The following is a 21,262-nucleotide window of genomic DNA, read 5'->3' as shown; positions in this document are numbered from 1 at the left end:
ATGACACTACATGATGACATGGTGTGGTTACTAAGGGCACTGTATGGAAACGAGATATCTGTGGCATCACCTCATAAAAGTTTCTGTAAGGACGGCAGAGCATCTGCTTTGCATGCGGAAGGTCCCTGTTTCAATCCCCAACTTCTCTAGGGAATAATCCTGCCTGAAACCCTGGAGAGCTGCTGCCAGTCAGTGTCAGCAATACTGGGACAGATGAACCCATGGGCTGACTTGCTACAAGGTAGCTTCCCATGTTCCTAAGTATGCAACCCATCCCACCCAAATTTCCACCCCTCCCTGATGAATAACTGCCCCCTCCTCTTGGCATTTCGGAATGGTTCCAACTTCCCCAAATCCATGTGAAAACATTTTGCACAGCCTTAGTTATTTCATTAAAAGTGGTTCTTACTTGAAGGCCTGAACTGATTTCCTTCTTGCAAACTAGGGTCAGTTTTATCTCAATAATAGCAAATAAAAGAAAACTACATGTTTTATTATTAAAATGCATGGAGCTATCTTTACTCAACTCCCCTGATTTATTTCCCTTGTGTATTGTGTTTTACTAGATTATATGCCTCTGGCTAGGGCCTATCTTTTTAAGCTTTTCTATTGCATCCAGGATAATGATAGATGTGTCATAAGTAATAAATGATGATGGTATTCAGCATCCTTTTGCCTCCAAATTAATTCTCTGCAAAGTCAGTTCTACTATCTCTCATAATTTCTAGCATTTATGAGTTTACGGCTGCAACAGAGGAGGGCTCATCCAGTAATATAACCTTTTCAAAAAGGAGTCTGAAGAAGACTTTGCTCAGTTCACACACCCTAATTTGTAGAGGGACAAAGGCCATAGCTAGACCTAAGGTTTATCCCAGGATCATCCCGGGTTTGTCCCTACCTGAGCGCTGGATGCCCTGTGTGGCACTTAGATGAACAGGTTTGACCCCAGGACAATCATGGGATAAACCTTAGGTCTAGCTACAGCCAAAGTAGCACTCCCCACTAGGTTTGCCCATAAACTCTTGCCATGCGAATCTGAGGTTTTGCCACACAGAATTCTCTCCTTTGGCAGTTCCAAGCAAGGCTTTTATCATGCAATCGCCTTGCCTCATTCACAGAAATTTACAGGGTCCAGATGGCTTCCACTTGGAACCCTTCTGTGATTCCCCACCATTTCTCCCATCTTTTTCCTTTCCAAGAAAATTTGCTAAGGAGGAAAAGCCGGAATAGTGGCACAATTTATTTTGATTGTTGGTGTCATAGAATATGAATGTAATGTGTACTGTTGATAAGACTTTGTTGTATTTCATAGGAGAGCTATTCCTAATTATCTGTATATGCTGACTGTACGTGATTAGTAACAGAGGTGATTAGTTCTTTGTTTGTTCTGAGATAACTATGAGTAATGGGATGTATTCCTAGAATTAAAGGGAGGCTGCTACCAGTGGGTAGGCTGGATGCTGGAAAGAGGACGTAGCTTAGCTTAGGCCCTTTCTACACTTCCCAGCCTTCCGGGAGGGAAGGGAGAGGATCTCGCAATATCCTGATCGTCAGATCCTCCCCCAGGGTGCACACGTGGCGTGTGACATGCCGGGAGGAAAGAGGCATGTCGCAGCCACCATTTCCCCACCCCTGAGTGGGGCTGGTAGTGCAAGAGCAAGGCCCCACTCCAATGAAAAAGTCAGGAAGGGAACCCTGACAGAATTGTCGGGGATGGCAGAATTGCTCATGGAGCTGCCCATTTCTGGTGCCACACTTACTCACAAGTAAGTGGGCACCAGGCAGGACGGGCACCCACACCTCCCATGGTCTCGGGACAGTCCCGAGACTGCGGGAAGAATCATATTTTCCCAGGTTTTCTTTATCCCTGGGAAAACCCATGCCCGTCCGCCCTGCCCCCAGGAGTCCCTGTGCAGCATATGGATGCACAGGGACTCGGCCATGACCAGCCCAGATTATCGGGCTGGTATAGACACGGCCTTGGTAGAAATACCTTCATCTGGGTGTTACTGGTGTCAGTGGCAGACCTGGTTAAATTGAGAGAAATAAGAATAGTGGTATGACTACCTCTAAAACTTAAGATGAGGTCATCCACAAAAGAGTTATAAAAGCAAGAGTTAGATCTGGTTACCTAGAGAGATCCTAGGAGAACAAGAAACCTGCCATACCAATGACCCCACCCCCGGTGCCTACATTGCTCTCTTTTTGGCACCAGGTCAAGGCTTTTCCTTTTCCCCTTGCATTTAGCAGCATGTGATAAGTTTTAATTGATCCCAGATCTGGTTTTGGCTGATGGCTCAAAGTTGTTTGTAGATTCCTGCATTGAGCAGGGGGTTGGACTCGATGGCCTTATAGGCCCCTTCCAACTCTACTATTCTATGATTCTGTGTATGTTCTTTTTGTGTATACTGTCTGTTGTATGTTTTTATGTTTTTAAATTTTGTATATCATTTTTAATGCTTTAATCTTTTGTAAACCACCCAGAGAGCTTCGGCATTGGTGCAGTATAGAAATAATAATAATAATAATAATAATAATAATAATAATAATAATAATAATAAATGCTGGCTTCACCCACTATGTCTCCCATTTAGGTAAATATGAACCTTTATTATTGACTGTTAGATTGAAAGGAACCTAGGTTTTACTTTATCATCTTCATTGTACTTCTAGTGATTATGACTTGTGTGTATTTCGGAATGTTTGTGATCTTCCTCATCTTAGCTAAAGCTGGTTAGACTGTTTGAGCTGTAAAAATGTATTCTTTGATATCATATTTGTGTTGTCTGGCTTGAGAGAAATTTCATGGACCACTACCCATATACTTTAATTATTGAAGCCCAAAACACTTGGTAAAGATTTGCAAATCTGTCACTGAGTGGAGTCTGTCCTTTAAAGCCATTGTAGGGGCTGTCTATACATCTTCTAAGCCCAACAGTGGCTGCTCAGTGGTACTAGGGCCACAGCTAGACCTAAGGTTTATCCTGGAATCATCCAGGGTTTGCCCCTGCATGAGCACTGGATCCCTTGTGTGTCACCTAGGTGAACAGGTTTGACCCCTGGACGATCCAGGGATAAACCTTAGGTCTAGCTATGGCCTAAGTCAGTTATACAAGGCAGCCGCCGATTCACAGTCAACGCGGGGCTTTACTTCTAAGTTATGTGGTAAAAAAGTTGGGAACCTAACCCGACCTTTTTCTGCAAAGAAAGGTCACCACGGCCCTTCCACCACGTGACCTTGCTCCAGGGTCAAGCCAGGGGTGGATGGCAACCCCTGATTAGTTGCCTGAAGCTGGGCAAAAGGCAGGGTTGTATGAATTAACTTCTCTGATGCTGTGTTAAGTCACCCCAATTTATATCTGAAACTGCACATTTGTGGAAGGAGCTTTTATCTTTTACTTTGCTGAAGCACAGCTGTGCATCTCCAGCTTATGAAAATAGAGATCTGCTGTGTTTCCTGACAGTTTACTCAAATGGGGTGAAATTGGAGTGGGAGTGAGAGCACACACATCCCATTCCAGCAAACTGTCAGGGAACAGGAGACCTCAATATTTTTAAACTGGAGATGCACTGCTGTGCATCAGCAAAGTAATGGATAAAAGCTCCCTCCACAAATGTGCAGATCCTACCTTCAGATCCTTCCCTGGAAAACTTGGAATTTTTGCTTCTTCTCAAAACAGTGGGCATTACTCTCGCGCCCCCACCACCGAGAAGATTTGTTTTTCCTGGCACTGAAAACCCGGGTTTTAGGGACAGCCAGCTCTGCTATGTAACATTGATGGAGCAGAGCCGATTTCAACATACTGCAGAGAATAAGAGCAATGCACTTTCTTCTTTTGCTCGTCAAGAGGAAGCTGTATTCTCTCTTGATCTGATGAATCTGAGGCCATGGCTAGACCAGGCTTATATCCTGTCATCGTCCCAGGATCATCCCTGTGCATCCAAATGATACACAGGGGATCCCGGGAGCAGGCAGGGACAACCCCTCCATTTGCCTGGGATAATCCTTAGGTCTAGCTAAGGCCTCAGATTCACCCGTTCAAGCTTAGTGAACAACCTAGTTGATAGAGTGAAAAGCAATTACTCATCTCATTGACGCCCTGTCTCTTCCCACACACAGTGCTTCCCACTCACAGCAATACTATCCTAAGCCCTCCCACTATAATATGGAGACTGGATATAGCACTGAATAGAACATAATTAGTTCCACACGATCAAGGGAACATTGGCCTTGTGTTTCTCTAGTGACACTACCTAACACTCAGGAGAGAGCCATTTCTGTGGTTTTTACTCTTTTGTTGTTGTTGTTGTTGTTTTAATCTTTGCATAGATGCTAGTTTTATTTTAGTTTTTAGTTTTATTTATATTGTAGTTTTAAACTTTTACATTAGACTTTATCAAGTTGTATTTTATGGTTTTAATTGTTGTGAGGCACCCAGAGAGCTTCAGCTATTGGGCAGTATAAAAATGTAATAAATAAATAAACGACAAATTCTTTTTGAAACTTAGGAAAGTTTGAAAAGCAGTTTGTGATATGGCATGAGGGGATCCAAAAAGGAAAAACTGCCCTGGGCATGCCCCATGTTTAAAATTTATTTTGGATCTTGGCCATTATTTGTAACTTGCAAGACGAATATATGATAGACTAAACACTGTAGAGCATGTATTAGTTGATGGTTTATGGCTCTTTTCCAAATGAATAATTTAATAAACCAATCAACTTGGCTAACTTTGCTTTATTTAGCAGCTTGTACCCTACTTATGCTGTCGAATGCTATGCATGTTTACTTGAAAGTAAAACCTATTAGATCCACCAGGACTTTCTCCCATGCAAGCGTGCATAGGACTTCAGACTTAGTGCTCATCTACACCAAGCAGGATATTCCACTATGAAAGCAGTATATAAAAGGCAGGAGCCACATTACTGCTTTATAGCTGTATTGAAGTGCACTGACAACTGTTGGGGCCCATTGACACATACCATATACTCTTTCATACCGCTTTCATAGTGGAATATCCTGCTTGGTGTAGATGTGTCATGGGCCCCAACAGTTGTCAGTGCACTTCAGTACCACTATAAAGCAGTAGTGTAGATCCTGCAGTGCACTTCAATACCACTATAAAGTAGAAGTGTGGCTCCTGCCTTTTATATACCGCTTTCATAGTGGAATATCCTGCTTGGTGTAGATGAGCCATTAATCTAGGTTTCTAGATATCTTGCTAGAAGTTAGCAAAAATAGCATGGTTAATATGGCAATGACATTTGGCCTGACTCATTTGCTACCTATGTCTCCTGTCTCCATTATTCCTCTTCACAGACAGTTCCACTTGTAGAGATTAGAACTTCTACACTTCCTTGTTTCATATTAATATTATGAGGTACTGACATTCACCAAGTTGCCTTCAAGGGATTATGTATATTTGGCCTTAATAAAACATGGAGTTGCAGTCTGCAAACATAAGTAACTTTTTGTGCTTGGTAGCCATGTTTAAATACAAAGGCCAGCTGGCTCTCTGGACTCTTAAATAAAAGGAAATGAATTTTAGTTTAACAAGCTATAAAGTAAATGCTTTATTCCTCCTCTAATTACTACTTCAACTCTCAAATCTTTTCATCTTCTCCAATGCCTGAGGCACTGACAGTAGGTTTTGCAGCAAAACAGCACCCTGTCATTCACCATAGAATGGAGCTGCTTTGTAGAATTGATGCTGGATGCAGCAGCCAGGGACTTAAGTCTGAAAATGAGACAAGCCACGCTTGCATGGGAATTCTCTCTTTATACATTCTGACAATACTTGGGTTGTGGAATGGGGGTGGAGAAGGTGGTTGCTGTGTGGCAGCCAGTCATGTATCTATCTTTGCTGCTTCCAGACTATGTTATGAATAGAAATAAGCTGATTTTAGCTGTCTAAATTCTTTTAAATTATGTATATGTAATTTTATGCAATATTTATGCTGTACTTTATACTGTATTTTATTATTTTATGAATTGTTGTAAACCACCCAGATAGCTTTGGCTATTAGGTATAACAGAATCATAGAATTCTGGAGTAGGAAGGGACCATAAAGATCATCTTTATAGAAATATGAAAAGCTGGAGCGTGTTCAGAAGAGGGCAACCAGGATGATCAGAGGTCTAGAAACAAAGCCCTATGAAAAGAGACTGAAAGAACTGGGCATGTTTAGCCTGGAGAAGAGAAGATTGAGGGGAGACATGATAGCACTCTTCAAATACTTAAAAGGTTGTCACACAGAGGAGGGCCAGGATCTCTTCTTGATCCTCCCAGAGTGCAGGACACGGAATAACGGGCTCAAGTTAAAGGAAGCCAGATTCCAGCTGGACACCAGGAAAAACTTCCTGACTGTTAGAGCAGTGCGACGGTGGAATCAGTTACCTAGGGAGGTTGTGGGGTCTCCCACACTAGAGTCATTCAAGAGGCAGCTGGACAAGCATCTGTCAGGGATGCTTTAAGGTGGATTCCTGCACTGAGCAGGGTGTTGGACTCAATGGCCTTGCAGGCCCCTTCCAACTCTGCTATTCTATGATTCTATGATTCTATGATCTAGTTCAACCCTCTTCAATGTGCAGGAAAACCATTTAAACTATCCATGAGAGGTGACTGTCCAGCCTCTTCTTAAAAACCTCCAGAGATGAAGAACACACAACCTCTGTAGGTAGACTGTTACACTGTTGTACAGATCTTACCACCAGGAAGTTTTTCCTTATGTTTAATTGAAATTTATGTAGCTGTAACTTATACCCATTATTGCAGGTCCTAATTTCTGTGGCTATGGAAAATAATTCTTGACCGTCCTCCCTGTGGCACCCTTTTATGTACCTGAACACTGCTAACATGTCTTTTCCCTCCGTCTTTTCTACAGACTGAACATCCCAAGTTCCTTCAGCCTGTCCTCATCGGACATGCCCACAAGTCCCTGCATCATCTTTGTTGCCCTCCTCCGAACCTGTTCTAGCCTGTCCATGTCCTTCTGGAAATGTGGTGCCCAGACTTGCACACGATGCTCCAAGTTTGGTCTCACCCACTGATGTGGGTGCCTCACCCTATTTCAGAGGAGGGCTGGCCCTGCAAACGTCCCTAGAAAGCATATTTCATAGCTTCAAGGCTACTGACTAGCTCCAGTCCTCTACAGAGAACTTTGCTCAGTGATGGGCCTCCCTGGCTGATCTTATTAATAATATTATATAGGGAGAAATGGTCTTTGTGATGAGCTGGGCCGAGACCATGAACAGTCATAGTCATATTTGCTTTGAAATAACAGAGCCAAAGGAATGACTGAACAAATATTCACCTTGCTGAACTTTCATGTTATTTCACTGTTATCCTTTTGAATCTTTGGCTGCTGCTGCTTTTCAGCATCACTTCTTTTTCTTCTTTGCCCTCGTACTCTTTAGCATCATTTGCACATGTTGCCATTTACTTTGATTGACGATGTCATCACTTCATATTCATGACATCACTGGGACGTGATCTCTTCAACCAATAGGAATAATCAGCAGAGTGAGCAAATGAGGCTGAGGATTGTGATGGGCGGGGGGTGGGGAATGGCAACAAGAAGAACAGCACTGAATCAACATGATACTTGCAACAAGTGCCCCAAAATGAGAGGTACTAATTGATTCTTATGTGCAAGAGTATGAAATTAGGCTAGTCATTTTGGCTCAGCACTTAGGAGTAGTAACTGTTTCTGTTCTGCTGCAAAATGTTTTCTATATACAAACACACAGCATCCTTCACCAACAGACAACGATCAATGGAGCTAGGATGGACTTATGTCCTCTTTTACAGTCCTCTACTAGAAAGGGCTGTCGGGGAACTGTCCTCTATTTGAAGGCGTCCTCTATTTCAAGGGCTGTCTGTTTTAAAGATAAAAAAAGTCATAAGAAGGGAGAGCCTGATCTACACCAAGCAGGATATAACAATTTTAAAACGTTATGAAAACAGTATATGTAATGTGTCCTGGGCCTAAACAGTTGTCATAACCATTATAAACTGTTATAAGCAGTAGTGTGGATCCTGCCCAGGAGGGCTTTGAAGTTGCCCATCTAGACTTAGCACCTAGACTGCACACTGAACAGGCAGGCACAGATGTAATCTGGCTATAGTCTTCCCCAATATGATATTGTATTTCTATTTAAATTACAATAATTATTTCTACAATTTCATTTAGGAGGAAAGGAACCTCTCGTGCAAGCACTGAGTCATTACTGAGTCTTGGAGGGACGCCAGCTTTCACTGACGTTTTCTTGGCAGGCCTTATAGCGGGGTGGTTTGCCGTTGCCTTCCCCGTCCGTTATTGCCTTTCCCCCAGCTAACTGGGTACTCATTTTACCGACCTCAGGAGGATGGAAGGCTGAGTCGACCCGAGCCAGCTGCCTGAAACCAGCTTCCGCTGGGATCGAACTCAGGCCGTGGGGAGAGTTTTGGCTGCAGAAACTGCTGCTTTACCGCTCTGCGCCACACGAGGCTACAGTTTCATTTACACATGTAAATTAGCATATACAAACTTTATGCAAATCTGCATCCTCTTTTGTCCTGTTTTTTGTGATGCCCATATGGAGCTCACACAAGCACTTGGGTAAAAATGAGTTGCATCAACATTTGCCCAGCCCTCCTTAGATGGAAGCCTATGATCTCAGAGGCTTCTGAGTATCCAATGCCCTGCTGGGCTAGTGCAGGCAGGACAAGAAGAGAGATGAAGGAGATTATCACCTCTCCATCCTCCTTGTTCTCTCTCTAGAAGGGTCTCTGAGGCTGTCTAGAGCAGTTGTACTCATGGAGGGGAATCTACACTACTGCTTTAACGCGCTTTAAAGCGCTTTATAACAGTTTTGACAACTGTTGGGGCCCAGGACACACTGCATATACAGTTTTCAAAATGCTTTAAAGCGCTTTAAAAGCAGTAGTGTAGATCCCCCCCCCCCGGGACTTGTGGCTGGGGCTGGTGCGGCCACAGGAAATACCATATCCTAGCCTCTCCCCTCCCTGCTCACCAGAATGCCCCCTTTCAGACTTCTCTGAGGTCCTCTGCTATTTTTGCAGCTGTCATGGTAGTGTAGTGGCTAAAGTGTTGGTCTGGGAGTTGGGAGATCCGTGTTCTAGTACCCACTCAGCCATGGGAACCCACTGGGTGACTTTGGGCCAGTCACAGACTCTCAGCCCAACCCACCTCACAGGGTTGTTGTTGTGAGGATAAAATGGAGAGGAGGAGGATTATGTATGCTGCCTTGGGTTCCTTGGAGTAAAAAAGGGGGATATAAATGCAATAAATAAATAAATAAATAATGGTTCTTGGATTGCAGAGTCCCCATTCTGAAGTCATAGCAGTCCAAGTCTCCTCCCTTGGAGGAGAATCCTACAGTCCCTGGGATGCTCTTCCAGGACCATAGGATTGCTCTCTTAGTGACTAGGAAGTTGACTCTGCATCTTGAAAATTCAAGTTCCATCCTTGCTTTGTCACAGGTATCCACTATGGGGTTGGAATCCAACAGACTACCCCATGCTTGACTTGCTGGACTGAGGTCCGCAAACCCTTGCTGCTGCCCACTCCCACTCACCATGCCATTCAAGCTACTGAATGGCTTGGCGAGTGCCTAGGGAGTGCCATGCAGCCAGTTGTCCCCTTAGTGAGTTGCCATTATGTGTAAAATGGCTTGTTATTCTGTATAAAAGGTCATTTGCTAAAATGATGGCTATATAGCTGCCATTTATGCAAGATTATTCACCCTGATAATAGCAGTGCTAATGGCAGCTCTCTGGCAGTGCTTGGTTAACCATGAAGTTAACCACGGGGGCCTGACAGACAACATGCTAACTATGGTGGTTAGTGTGTGGTTAGTGAGGGTGGTTAAACTGTGGTCATGTAGCCACTATGGTTAGGGGTAACACCCTACAAACAACATGTGAAGCTATCATAGTTAGCTCAAAACGCTTAACCATCATGGCTTAGTGTGCTGTCTGCACAGGCCCTATATTCTAAGGTCCACGGTAAGTTTAAAGAGTTCACCAATGATACACTTTATTTTTTATTTATTTTAAGAATGTATATCCCTCCTTCAATAAATATATTTTCAGGGCAGTTTACAAATAAAACAATAAAATAAGGAGTAACAATCCAGGATTTCTTCTTCTTTCTTTCTTTTTTAATTGCAGTTAAAAACATCACAACGCAACACTGGTAAAACTGACCATTAAAAGGCTTGCACAGATAAACATGTCTTCACCTAGCAGTGCAAAGGTACGTATCACAGAAGGCACCAGGCAAGACTTTCTCACAGAGAAAATTCCACAAGTAGGATATCACCACCAAGAAGACCCTTTTCCCTGCTTCACCAGAAGAAGCCTCTGAATGAAATTGGTCTCAGTGTATTGTCATAACAGCCTCTAGCCAACCACTCTGTGGCCTTGGCCAAATCACTCAGGCTTGGTTCCCTAAGTGATTCTGATTTCTCTTGGGCCATAACTAGACCTTAGGTTTATCCCTGGATCTTCCAGGGGTCAAACCTGTTCATCTAAGTGACACACAGGGGATCCAGTGCTCAGGCAGGGGTGAACCCTGGATGATCCCAGGATAAACCTTAGGTCTAGCTGTGGCCTTGGTTTCTTCTCTACTCCTCATCTTTTACTTGGTCTACTCAAAATCTTTCAAATAAATTAGAACAGATGGGATCATCAATCTGGTTGTTGTTCCTGAACCTGAAGCTGTAGGTAAATACTCTAGAGGGTACTTCCAAACAGAAAGTCTTATGTTTAGCATTACCATATCTGCTTAATTATATTTAACTCCAAAGTTATTAAAAGAGTTTGTTTTCATATTTGTCAGGTTGTGGTGTGTGTGTTTTAAATTGAGTATATGCTCTCATAGCCACTGAACTTCAGCCATTTCTACACCAGCCCGAAAATGTGGGCTGGTCATGGCCGAGTACCTGTGCGTCCAAATGATGTACAGGGACTCCCAGGAGCAGGGGAAAATCCAATTCTTCCTGCAGTCTCAGGATCGATCATCCCGAGACCACGGGAGGTGTGGCCGTCCGTCCCGGCTTCTTCCCAACTCCCCGCGAGTAGCGGAGAGCAGTAGAGGGAAGGAGCCAGGCCAGGAGGAATCGGGGCGGGGGGAGAGGGGCAGGGACTTTTTTTAAAAATTCACATTTCATTGGAGCGCACGTGCGCTCAGCTCCTTTAAAAACAAAAATTAAATGGCGGGCATGACACCCTCTTTCCTCCCGGGATGTTACATCCACATGTGGACTAAGGGGAGGATCTCGAGATCAGGATATCGCAAGATCCTCCCCCCTCCCTCCCTCTACACCAGACTGGTGTAGAAATGGCCTTCATCATCTTAATCCTTTCCTGCTGCTTATACCTCCTACCAGCATTCCTACACTGTGCTAGGTTGTGTTAATCTTGGCAAGCTGAACTAGTATAAATCAGAGGAGGTGGATAACAAAATGACTCATGTTAAATAATTAAGATACAAAGAGAGAACATTAGTGAGATAGAAAGTAAACCTCTTACAGCCATCACTGGATATTCCAGATTCTTGTCATGCTATATAGTGTAATCACTTCTTGTTCTATATTGGGGGGAGGCGGAGGGGGAATGACTGTACACTTCAAACACAATAACAAGTGGAAGTTGTCACAATCAAATTGAAACTGAAAAAAAATGGAAGCACAACCATTTTATACCGGTCTGTTTTGAAGTCCATGTAATTTCTCAGAACCTCTATTCCTTTAAACATCCATATACTTTCTAGATGTTATTTCAGCAGTGCAGGTACTCATCATGGCAACCCACATAGCCATGCTCCAAGGAAAGTCCAAAAATCCAGGCAGCTGTATAGATTCTTATCAACAAACCAGTTCCGGCAGTTTTCATCTCCATCAGGAGCAGGTGTTCTGCTCCTGGTGGACATAGCTCATGCAGTTAACATATGCAGTTAATGGGTCTTCATTGCTTATTCAAGACTAAGGCCACAGCTAGACCTAAGGTTTATCCTGGGATCATCCAGGGTTCGCCCCTGCCTGAGCACTGGATCCTCTGTGTGTCACCTAGATGAACAGGTTTGACCCCTGGACAATCCAGGGATAAACCTTAGGTCTAGCGATGGCCTAAGCCACCCCAAATGCTCTGCGTTCCAACCAGGATAGCTCACAACATCAGGGGTCTGGAAGCAAAGCCCTATGAGGAGAGACTGAAAGAAGTGGGCATGTTTAGATTGGAGAAGAGAAGACGGGGGGAGACATGACAGCACTCTTCAAATACTTAAAAGGTTGTCACACAGAGGAGGGCCAGGATCTCTTCTCAATCATCCCAGAGTACAAGACAAAGAATAACAGGCTCAAGTTACAGGAAGCCTGATTCCGGCTGGATATCAGGAAAAACTTCCTGACTGTTAGAGCCCACAACCTACCTAGGGAGGTTGTGGGCTCCCCCACACTACAGGCATTCAAGATGCAGCTGGCCAACCATCTGCCAGGGATGCTTTAAAGTGGATTCCTGCATTGAGCAGGGGGTTGGACTTGATGACCTTATAGGCCCCTTCCAGATCTACTATTCTATGATTCTATGACATTGCTGCTGGGGAAATCCTGTGAAGATTGCAGCTAAACACAGAGTGATGCTTGAGGGGCTGGGTGGGAATGGCAGATGATGTCATTGGCCCTGCTGGGGTTTCAACCATGTGAGCCCTGGCTCCATTTTAACACTGATTATTTTAATGTATACTTTCTGGGTTAATTCTTATTTTAATGATATAAAGTAGATAACCAAGCACATCCATCCCAAGTCCTCTGAAGTTCTTTCTTTTCTTTCTACTTTCTTAAACAGGGCAACATTTATGGTTGCTTTCAGGTTTCTTTAACATAAACCACGTCAAAAATGAGAAAGGATGAAACCTGATTGTGTTGTATTCTATTTAATCCAAACTGGACTTGATTTAACAACATCAGGGGAGGAAAAGTGAGATGTTGCGCTGAAGTTATTTCGCATGAAAATTAGGGAGATGGTGTGACCTACATCCCAAACTAAGTGTCAACGTTTCAAAGGAATTTTGCATATTGTGTTGCAATCAGTGATACCTTGATATCAGCTGAATATAATGTAGGCTGACTTTCCCACTTCCAGTTAACTAGGTTGTGCTTACGGTGGGAATACATGTCTCTTATTTCTGCTCAATCTTTCCAATTACTACTGCAGCTGGTTACTGGTCATGTCCAACTACTCACTTTTTTGGCCAGATCTACACCTTGTGTCAAATCATTATGAACATGGAATAAAAAGCAAGATATAGCACTGTGAAAGCAATATATGGAATGTGGGTTGTGACCCAACAGTTATCAGTGCGCTTCAACACTTTTTAATGTTTACTATTTTTAATTGTTGTAAACCGCCCAGAGAGCTTCGGCTGGGGGGCGGTATATAAATGTAATAAAATAAATAAATAATAAATAAATACTGCTATAAAGCAGTAGTGTAGATCTAGCTGTACCCCTACAACATTCATACATGCAAAGAAGTACAACTGCTAGTGGCATATATACTTTTGACTCTTTATATTACTTTATACAGATATTGCATTCCAGAAAGATGCAATATCTTTCACCATACCATATTAACCTCCCCTGAAACATAATCCAATTACCTGATAGATGCTTTGGTTCCCCTTATCATTTCTACCCATTCATCCCCCTCTAGGTCCACCCCCAGAAAACATCACTTTTGGCATACGTGCCCAGCCCATTAGGAGCATCATCAGATGGGAGGTGGGGGAATCACATTTCCTTACCATCACTTTCCCCCTGCTTCTGTCCCATGATACTTCCTCTTTCTTTACACGTGGGAAGAAAAGTGAAGTAAACAATGACCATGTGGCCCATTCAGTGGGTGTTTTTATTGTGCTGCTTTTCCTGCTCACAGCACATTTCGCTTCCCCGCCCCCGAAAAATGGATTTACCGGGGTCTTATTTGTTGTGGAAGAAGGCCAAAAGGAGCCGGAGTCGTGAGGGATGTGGGCGGTGTTATCAAAAGGACACGCAAAAAACTGTGGGTAGACAGTAACGAGTGTGTGATAAAACACTCATCTGATAATGCTCTGTGTCTGCATTATAATGCAATAACTTCTGTTCCTGTCACTTGAAGAAGGCTTATTCTTTTTACTTTTAGAGGTATTATTTTACTGATTGATTGATTGATTTGACTTGTACATAGCCCTTCTACAAAAAAACCCCACTCAAGATGGCTTACAAGCATGATTTTTTAAAAAAAACAAAACAAAATTAATATACAATAAATACACAACAATTAAAGAATATTTTTTTAAAAAAACCAAAAGATGTTCAGAACCAGACAGACTTGTCTGGAAGAAGGCAGTCTTTCAGGTAGCCTGGTCTGAAGCTATACAGAGCTTTATCATTCATAACCAGCACTTTGAATTCTTCCTGAAAACAGACCAGTAGCCAGTGAACCTGCTGTAACAAGGGAGTCATGTGCTTCCTGTAACCAGCCCTGCTCAATAGTCTGGCTGCAGCGTCCAGGACCAGTTGAAGATTCTTAGCTATTTTCAAGGGGTGCTCCATGTTAAGCACATTGCTGTAGTCCAAACAGGATGTAGCTAAGGTATCTGTGACCATGGCCAGATCAGATGTCTCTAAGGAATGAGCGTAATTGGTGCCCGAGTGAACTAGCCTCAATTGTGCAAATCAACCAATCCTGGCTACCACCAAGATTTGGATGTCCAGGTTCAGAGCCAGGTTCAGTGACCCTGAGTCTTCAGAAGGAATGTAACCCCATCCAGCACAGGTTGAATCCCTATTTCCTGATCTGCCTTTCAAACTATAATTTTCCCATTCCTCTGCTCTTTATGCATTGGATTCCAGGCATAGCATAGCATTAATCATTGCAACTGGAAGGAATTTGTCAGTTTTTCATACCTTTCCCAGATACATTCATACACACGCTCTTACATTGCGTATACACAGGAAACCAGAAACCATACTATAGTTCTGTGCCAAGTACAATGAATCTGAAGATTTATTTGCTAATTCTGCCTCCCCCACAAAAGCTCTCCAAAACCCACAGCCCATAATTAGAAAGGAGTCAAACAACAGAGTGCTTCCCGCTACACCTTCTTCCCCAAACTATATATTCCAGATTGTCATCCTTGTTTACTAACCTACATATTTGTCGGACATGTGGAAATATTATATTTGTGAGTACTTTTATTTTCCACTTGGTTAGGTTTTTGTCAGATTGAACAACTGTTTTCAATAGGTTGAGAAGAAAGTTTTAATGCTTCTCATTGATACTGTGCTTTTAACAAAACACAACAACTTTTAAAGACAACAGCTGCCCTTCTTATAACAACTTTGCAACTTACTGTTTTCTTTAACATGAATACCTAATTCTGACTCAGGTAATAAACCTGAGCTGTACCACTTCAAACTACAAACAGGAGCTTACATGACAGAATCTTCCACTATCCATATATTTATTTATTTATTTATTTATCATACTTATACCCCGCTCCTCAGCCAAAAAAGGCTCTCGGAGCGGCTTACACTTCGCAATAATATATTCCTACACAAAGAAAACTAGAATGTTAGTGGAAAGCTATCTTATCACTCTCTCCCTGACACCTAGGGCATGTCTAGACCTAGGGAGGGGAGAGGGAGGATCTCATGATATGGTGATCGTGAGTTCCTCCCCCTCAGTCCACATGCAGCGCGTAACGTCCTGGAAGGAAGAGGTCATTGCGCCAGCCATTTTGTGGTATTATTATTATTATTATTATTATTATTATTATTATTATTATTATAAATGAGTGCACGAGCACTCCAGCGATTCAGGTAAGTGTTTTTTTTTTAGAAAAAGATCCCGCTCCCCCTCCCCCCCGATGGGCACAGAGCTCCTGAGGAGCTCCGTGCCTGGTTCCCAGCTCCTCGCGTTCCTCGCGTTTACTTGCAAGGAGCTGGGATGAAACCAAGATGGCTGCCCACATGTCCTGCGGTCTTGGGACGATCCGAGACCACAGGAAAAGTCAGGATTAAAGCTGTCCTGGCTATCCCACGGAAAGGGATATGTGACTGAGGTGTCATCAATATGTGGATGATACCCAGCTCTACCTTTCCTTTTCATCAAACCCAGGTGAGGCAGTGACTGTTCTGAACCAGTGCCTGGGCAAGGTAATGGACTGGATGAGGGCTAACAAACTGAGACTCAATCCAGACAAGATGGAGGTATTGTTAGGGGGTGGTTCATCTGTCCGGCGAGGTGATGTTTGCCTTGTCCTGGACGGGGTTGCACTCTCCCTAAAGGATCGGATCCGTAGTTTGGGGGTGCTCTTGGATCCAGAACTGTCACTTGAGGCACAGGTGAACTCAGTGGCAAAGAGCACCTTTTATCAGCTTAGGTTGATATACCAACTACGCCCTTATCTGGACAGATAGCCTAGCTACAGTTATCCATGCTCTGATAACCTCTCGTTTGAATTACTGCAATGCGTTATATGTGGGGCTGCCTTTGAAAATGGTCCGGAAGCATCAGCTGGTGTAAAACAGGGCAGCCTGTTTACTAACAGGGACTGGCTGGCGAGATCACATTACGCCAGTCCTTTTACAACTTCATTGGCTGCCAGTCCAGGTACGGGCCCGATTCAAAGTGCTGGTATTGACATTTAAAGCCCTAAACGGTTTGGGGCCAGGTTATTTGAAGGAACGCCTCCTCCCATATGTACTTGCCTGGACCCTAAGGTCATCCTCAGCGGTCCTTCTCCGTGAACCCCTGCCAAAGGAAGTGAGGCAGGTGGCTACCAGGAGGAGGGCCTTCTCTGCTGTGGCTCCCCGGTTGTGGAATGAGCTCCCCAGAGAGGTCCGCCTGGCGCCTACACTGTACTGCTTTCGTCGCCAGCTGAAGACCTTTTTATTCTCTCAGTATTTTAACACTTAATTTTAACTTAAATTTAAATTTTACTGTTCTAACTGTGTATTTTAATCTTATATCAATTTTGTTGCGTGGTTTTATCCTGGTTGTGCTTTTTATACTGTATTTTGTAATTGTGCTTTTAACATGTTGGTTGTTTTATTATGGTTTTAACTTTTGTGAACCGCCCAGAGAGCTTCGGCTATTGGGCGGTATAAAAATGTAATAAATAAATAAATAAATAAAAGGGAGGGATCATCCCTCTCTGCCCCCAGGATCCCATGTGCGTCCCCCATCACAGGGATGATCCTGGGGCGATCCCCAGGATAAGCCGTCATCTAGAAATGCCCCTAGATTTCTATATGGAGGGAGGGTTAATTTGTACAGAAGTGTATTTAGTGCCCAGGTACGTGTGTGAGTCCTCATTTGCAGTCTGCAAAGGCACTGCTCACACAAAGTTTTACCACCTCAGTCAGAACTAGTCAAAACACACCCTGCCCCCCTCCCCCCACCATGTATTTACTCTTTCAAGTGAACATACTCTTACATCAAGTCTCCAGCAGCAGTAGCTTGCAAGGGATTGTGGCATGCAGGAAGTGAGAGAAAAACTCCAGGTGCACAGAAGTACAACTGAACCCAATGCTTTTTGAATATGAATCCTTCTTCAGGGACACTCAGGCACAACCAACTTGCATCTTTGGTGTCTTGATAGCTTTATCCTCTATGAATTTGTCTAATACCCTCTAAAAGCCATCCAAATTTGTGCCCATCATTACACTTTCCATAGTTTAACTATATGCCATGTCAAGATGCAACTTCCTTTTATCTGTCCTGAATTTCTCACCAATCACCTTCATGGGATGTCCTAGTATTATGAGGTGGGCCGAAAAAATACCTCTGTATTCACTTTCTCCAAACCATGCATAATTTTATACAGTTCTGTCATGTCTCCCCTTACTTTCCTTTCTTAGCTAAACAATCCCAGACATTGTGACTTTTCCTCATAGGGAAATTCCTCCAGCACTTTTGGTTCCCCTTTTCATTCGAGTTGCCCTTTTCAACCCATGCCACAGAGACCTGAGACTACATCTTTACATCTAGTTTATTTACTTTGTACGCATATTCATTTTTGGAAATAAAGATTCTTACTTGACATAATTGGAAGAGTGAGCGGGAAATCCACCCTTTGCCTCTATTTTAACCACCTTTATTAGAAGGAAAATATTATTCACATTATTCCATGGGCATCGATTAAAAGTCTGCAACAGTTCAGGATGCTTAAAGTAAGTAACTCTATGATCTCTAGACTAGAACATGCAACTATACACTCCCCTCACTATTGTCACCTCACAAATACAACTTGCCATAGCCTATCAGTCCACCCAGGTTCATCTCATTCCTCCTCTACACACCAGAGAGAGCATATGTCATGACACTGCCATGGTCCCATAGATAGCTGTCACATTCCGTTATACACCCTGTTCTATAACCACCAATCTCCCTGTGTCTCATTTAGTTCCCCTCCACCCACATTGATTTTACAGGGGTTCTCTTTACTTCCGTGCAGGACATGGAATAATGGGCTCAAGTTACAGGAAGCCAGATTCCAGCTGGACATCAAGAAAAACTTCCTGACTGTTAGAGCAATACGACAATGGAACCAGTTACTTAGCAAGGTCATGGGCTCTCCCACACTAGAGGCATTCAAGAGGCAGCTGGACAGCCATATGTCAGGGATGCTTTAAGGTAGATTCCTGCATAAAGCAGGGGGTTGGACTCAATGGCCTTATAGGCCCCTTCCAATTCTACTGTTCTATGATTCATGCTCCCTTTTTCCATCACTGCACATAAAACTGCTGCTATCATAGATGGAGCTCGCTACAAAACACTCCCTTTAAACACCAGGACAGGAAGGAACACACTTAGATGGTTGCCAATCTTTATGGTAACAGTCCAAAAGGACTGCTACTACCATACTAGTGGCATGCATGCAGGAGGTTGGCCAACTCTGCTCCACAGACTTTACATATGTTACCTGCACCCCCATCAATTCCTCACCACCCATGCATCTCTAGGGAGCTGGGAAGCAGGCACTTCTGCCCCACATCCTAAATCACCTTATCTTCACACACACGCACACTCCTCCCCCACTGTTATGGAGTGAGAGCCCACTTTCCTGGCACATACTGCCCAAAAAAATCACACACACGTGCAGACACACCTACCCCTGAACTTCTTATAATAGAAACTACACTTCCTAAATCCAGGTGGAGGCTGGTGGCTTTGATGTCAGTGGTTCTGTGAATCCACCCTGGGTTTCAGTCAGAACCAGTAAGAACTCTAAAGGAGCTATCCAACCCTAGCCCCAAATTAGGTTCAGCACCTTGGACCACTCCTTCAGAATTCTGGCTAGTTCTGACTGAAACCCAGAGTGGATTTACCGCCCCACTGACATCGGAACCACCAGCCTCCAATGTTGCACCTCATCCCCAGTCTGCCCCAGTCCATCCTGCCCCTATTAGCCACCCTTAGCCTATACCATTCCACATTTCCTCTCAAATTCCCCCACCCCCACATTTCCATTGTAGAAAATACCTTTATCTCTCTGTTTGCCATCATCTCCCTCTTCCCATTCCTACAAAAACATGATGTTTTTAAAAAATCTTTTTCTTTGTGAAATGATGGGAAACGCAACAGGTGCTGCTCCCCTATCACTCTTAAGGGAAAGCTTCACAGGGCGAACCTCCGCCTGTCGTGCAGCTGTTGGGGACGCGGAACCTCTGTGGGGGGAGTGGGCCGCGGCGAGTCAACCCACATCCTCACCGTCACACAAACCACCAGTGGAGGCTGGTGGCTCCAATACCAGTGGGACTGTGAATCCGCTCTGGGTTTCAGTCAGAATACTAAACGAGTTACGCAAGGTGCTGAACACAACACACACACACACCCAAAACTGGGTTCAGCACATTGGGTAGCTCTTTTAGAGTTCTGACTGAAACCCAGAACAGATTCACAGCCCCCACGGACGTCGGAGCAACTAGCCTCCACTGCAAACCACCCTTGTTTCTAGAGAGCGAGTTGGCTAGATTTCTCTCTAGCAGGTTCCCACGTCGTTTCCCCCTGCTTCTGCGTGCGTATCTGCGCGTGAACCCCCCTCCCTTGACTCGCCTAAGCTGCGCGACTTCACCCTGCCTGCCCCTTCACCTCCCGGGCAGCGTCTCTCCCCCGGGACGGATGTCCCCCTCCCCACACGTCCCCCTCCCCTCTCTTTGGCGGGAAAAGCCACTCACACGGGGTAGTACGCGTAGGACGCCATGCAGTTCTCCTCAGACGCCTCCGAATCCATGAGCAGGTAGTCCTGGCTGTCATTCCTCTTGGACCCACTGACCGGAGAGCCGTTTCGCCGAGGCGGGCTTTGGCTCATGGTGCTCCCCACGCGTGGCGTCCCCCGGGAGGGCACCTCTCCTTCGCCTTCTGCTTTGGACAGGCGCACAAAAACTGACACACAAAAAAGGGTCCCCTCTTCCTCCTCCTCCTCCTCCTCCTCCTCCTCCTCCTCCTCTTCACCACACACAGCCGGACTTGCCTTCTTTACAAACAAGAAAAGAAGGAATATTATATATTAAAGTGGCACCAAGATTCCCTTCCTTGAGGAGAAACACTCGTCTGGTGTCCACCTGCGGCCCCTCTGGCTACTGGCAGCAGCGCCGCGTCCTCATTTCGAAGGGGAGCTTCTTAGGGTGGGACGTCCCCAAGCATCCATTCCCCCAAGCGGCAGTTCCTTGGCTTTGCCCGGGAAGGCTCCCTCCACCGGCCAGGCAGGCGGGCTCCAGCGGCAGCAGCGCCGCCGAACGTTCCCCTCAGCCACCGACTGAGCCGAGGAGAGGAGAGTTACTATGTCAACCAGCGATATTATCCACCCCTCCGAAAGTCGTCATTGCCCGAAGACATCCAACCAGCCTTTGCAAACAAAAAGAGAGGGAGAGGGAGAGAAGGGCTTAAAAAGTTTGCATGCAAGAAAAAAAAGGGGGGTGAGAAAAAGAGGGGGGGCAGGCACATGCCCAAGGAAAAAGTTCCTGCTAACGCAGCCTGGATGCTATACACACGCACACCATCAGCCACTCCCACCGAATCTCATCGGCCCTCTTCAAACCTTTTATGTTTTCTTTATTTCCCTGTAATAACTACTGCCTCAGGGAGAAACATCCTGTTTGTAAACTGCCATGGAAGAGCAGCTTTTCCTTTCTTCAGGAAGACTCTCTTTCTATGATATGCGTAAATGAATCAATGAGCCAAACGGTGTGTTTCTGCATTAGTCGGTTTT

General features: G+C 44.4%; 1 protein-coding gene across 1 annotated transcript in view; it reads right to left on the bottom strand.

The window, feature by feature from the left end:
- Positions 1 to 20,362, bottom strand: part of TRPC6 (transient receptor potential cation channel subfamily C member 6) — a 129,658-nt gene extending 109,296 nt beyond the window's left edge. Inside the window, exon 1 of the mRNA XM_063127117.1 lies at positions 20,229 to 20,362. Within this exon, the coding sequence (XP_062983187.1) occupies positions 20,229 to 20,362 (134 nt within the window). The remainder of the gene's footprint in view (positions 1 to 20,228) is intronic.
- Between the last annotated feature and the right edge of the window lie 900 nt (positions 20,363 to 21,262).

Source organism: Elgaria multicarinata, chromosome 5 (assembly GCF_023053635.1).
Source record: "Elgaria multicarinata webbii isolate HBS135686 ecotype San Diego chromosome 5, rElgMul1.1.pri, whole genome shotgun sequence".
Classification (NCBI taxonomy): Eukaryota; Metazoa; Chordata; class Lepidosauria; order Squamata; family Anguidae; genus Elgaria; species Elgaria multicarinata.
The sequence above is the reverse complement of the archived record's forward strand: the minus strand, read 5'-3'. Positions and strand labels throughout refer to the sequence as shown.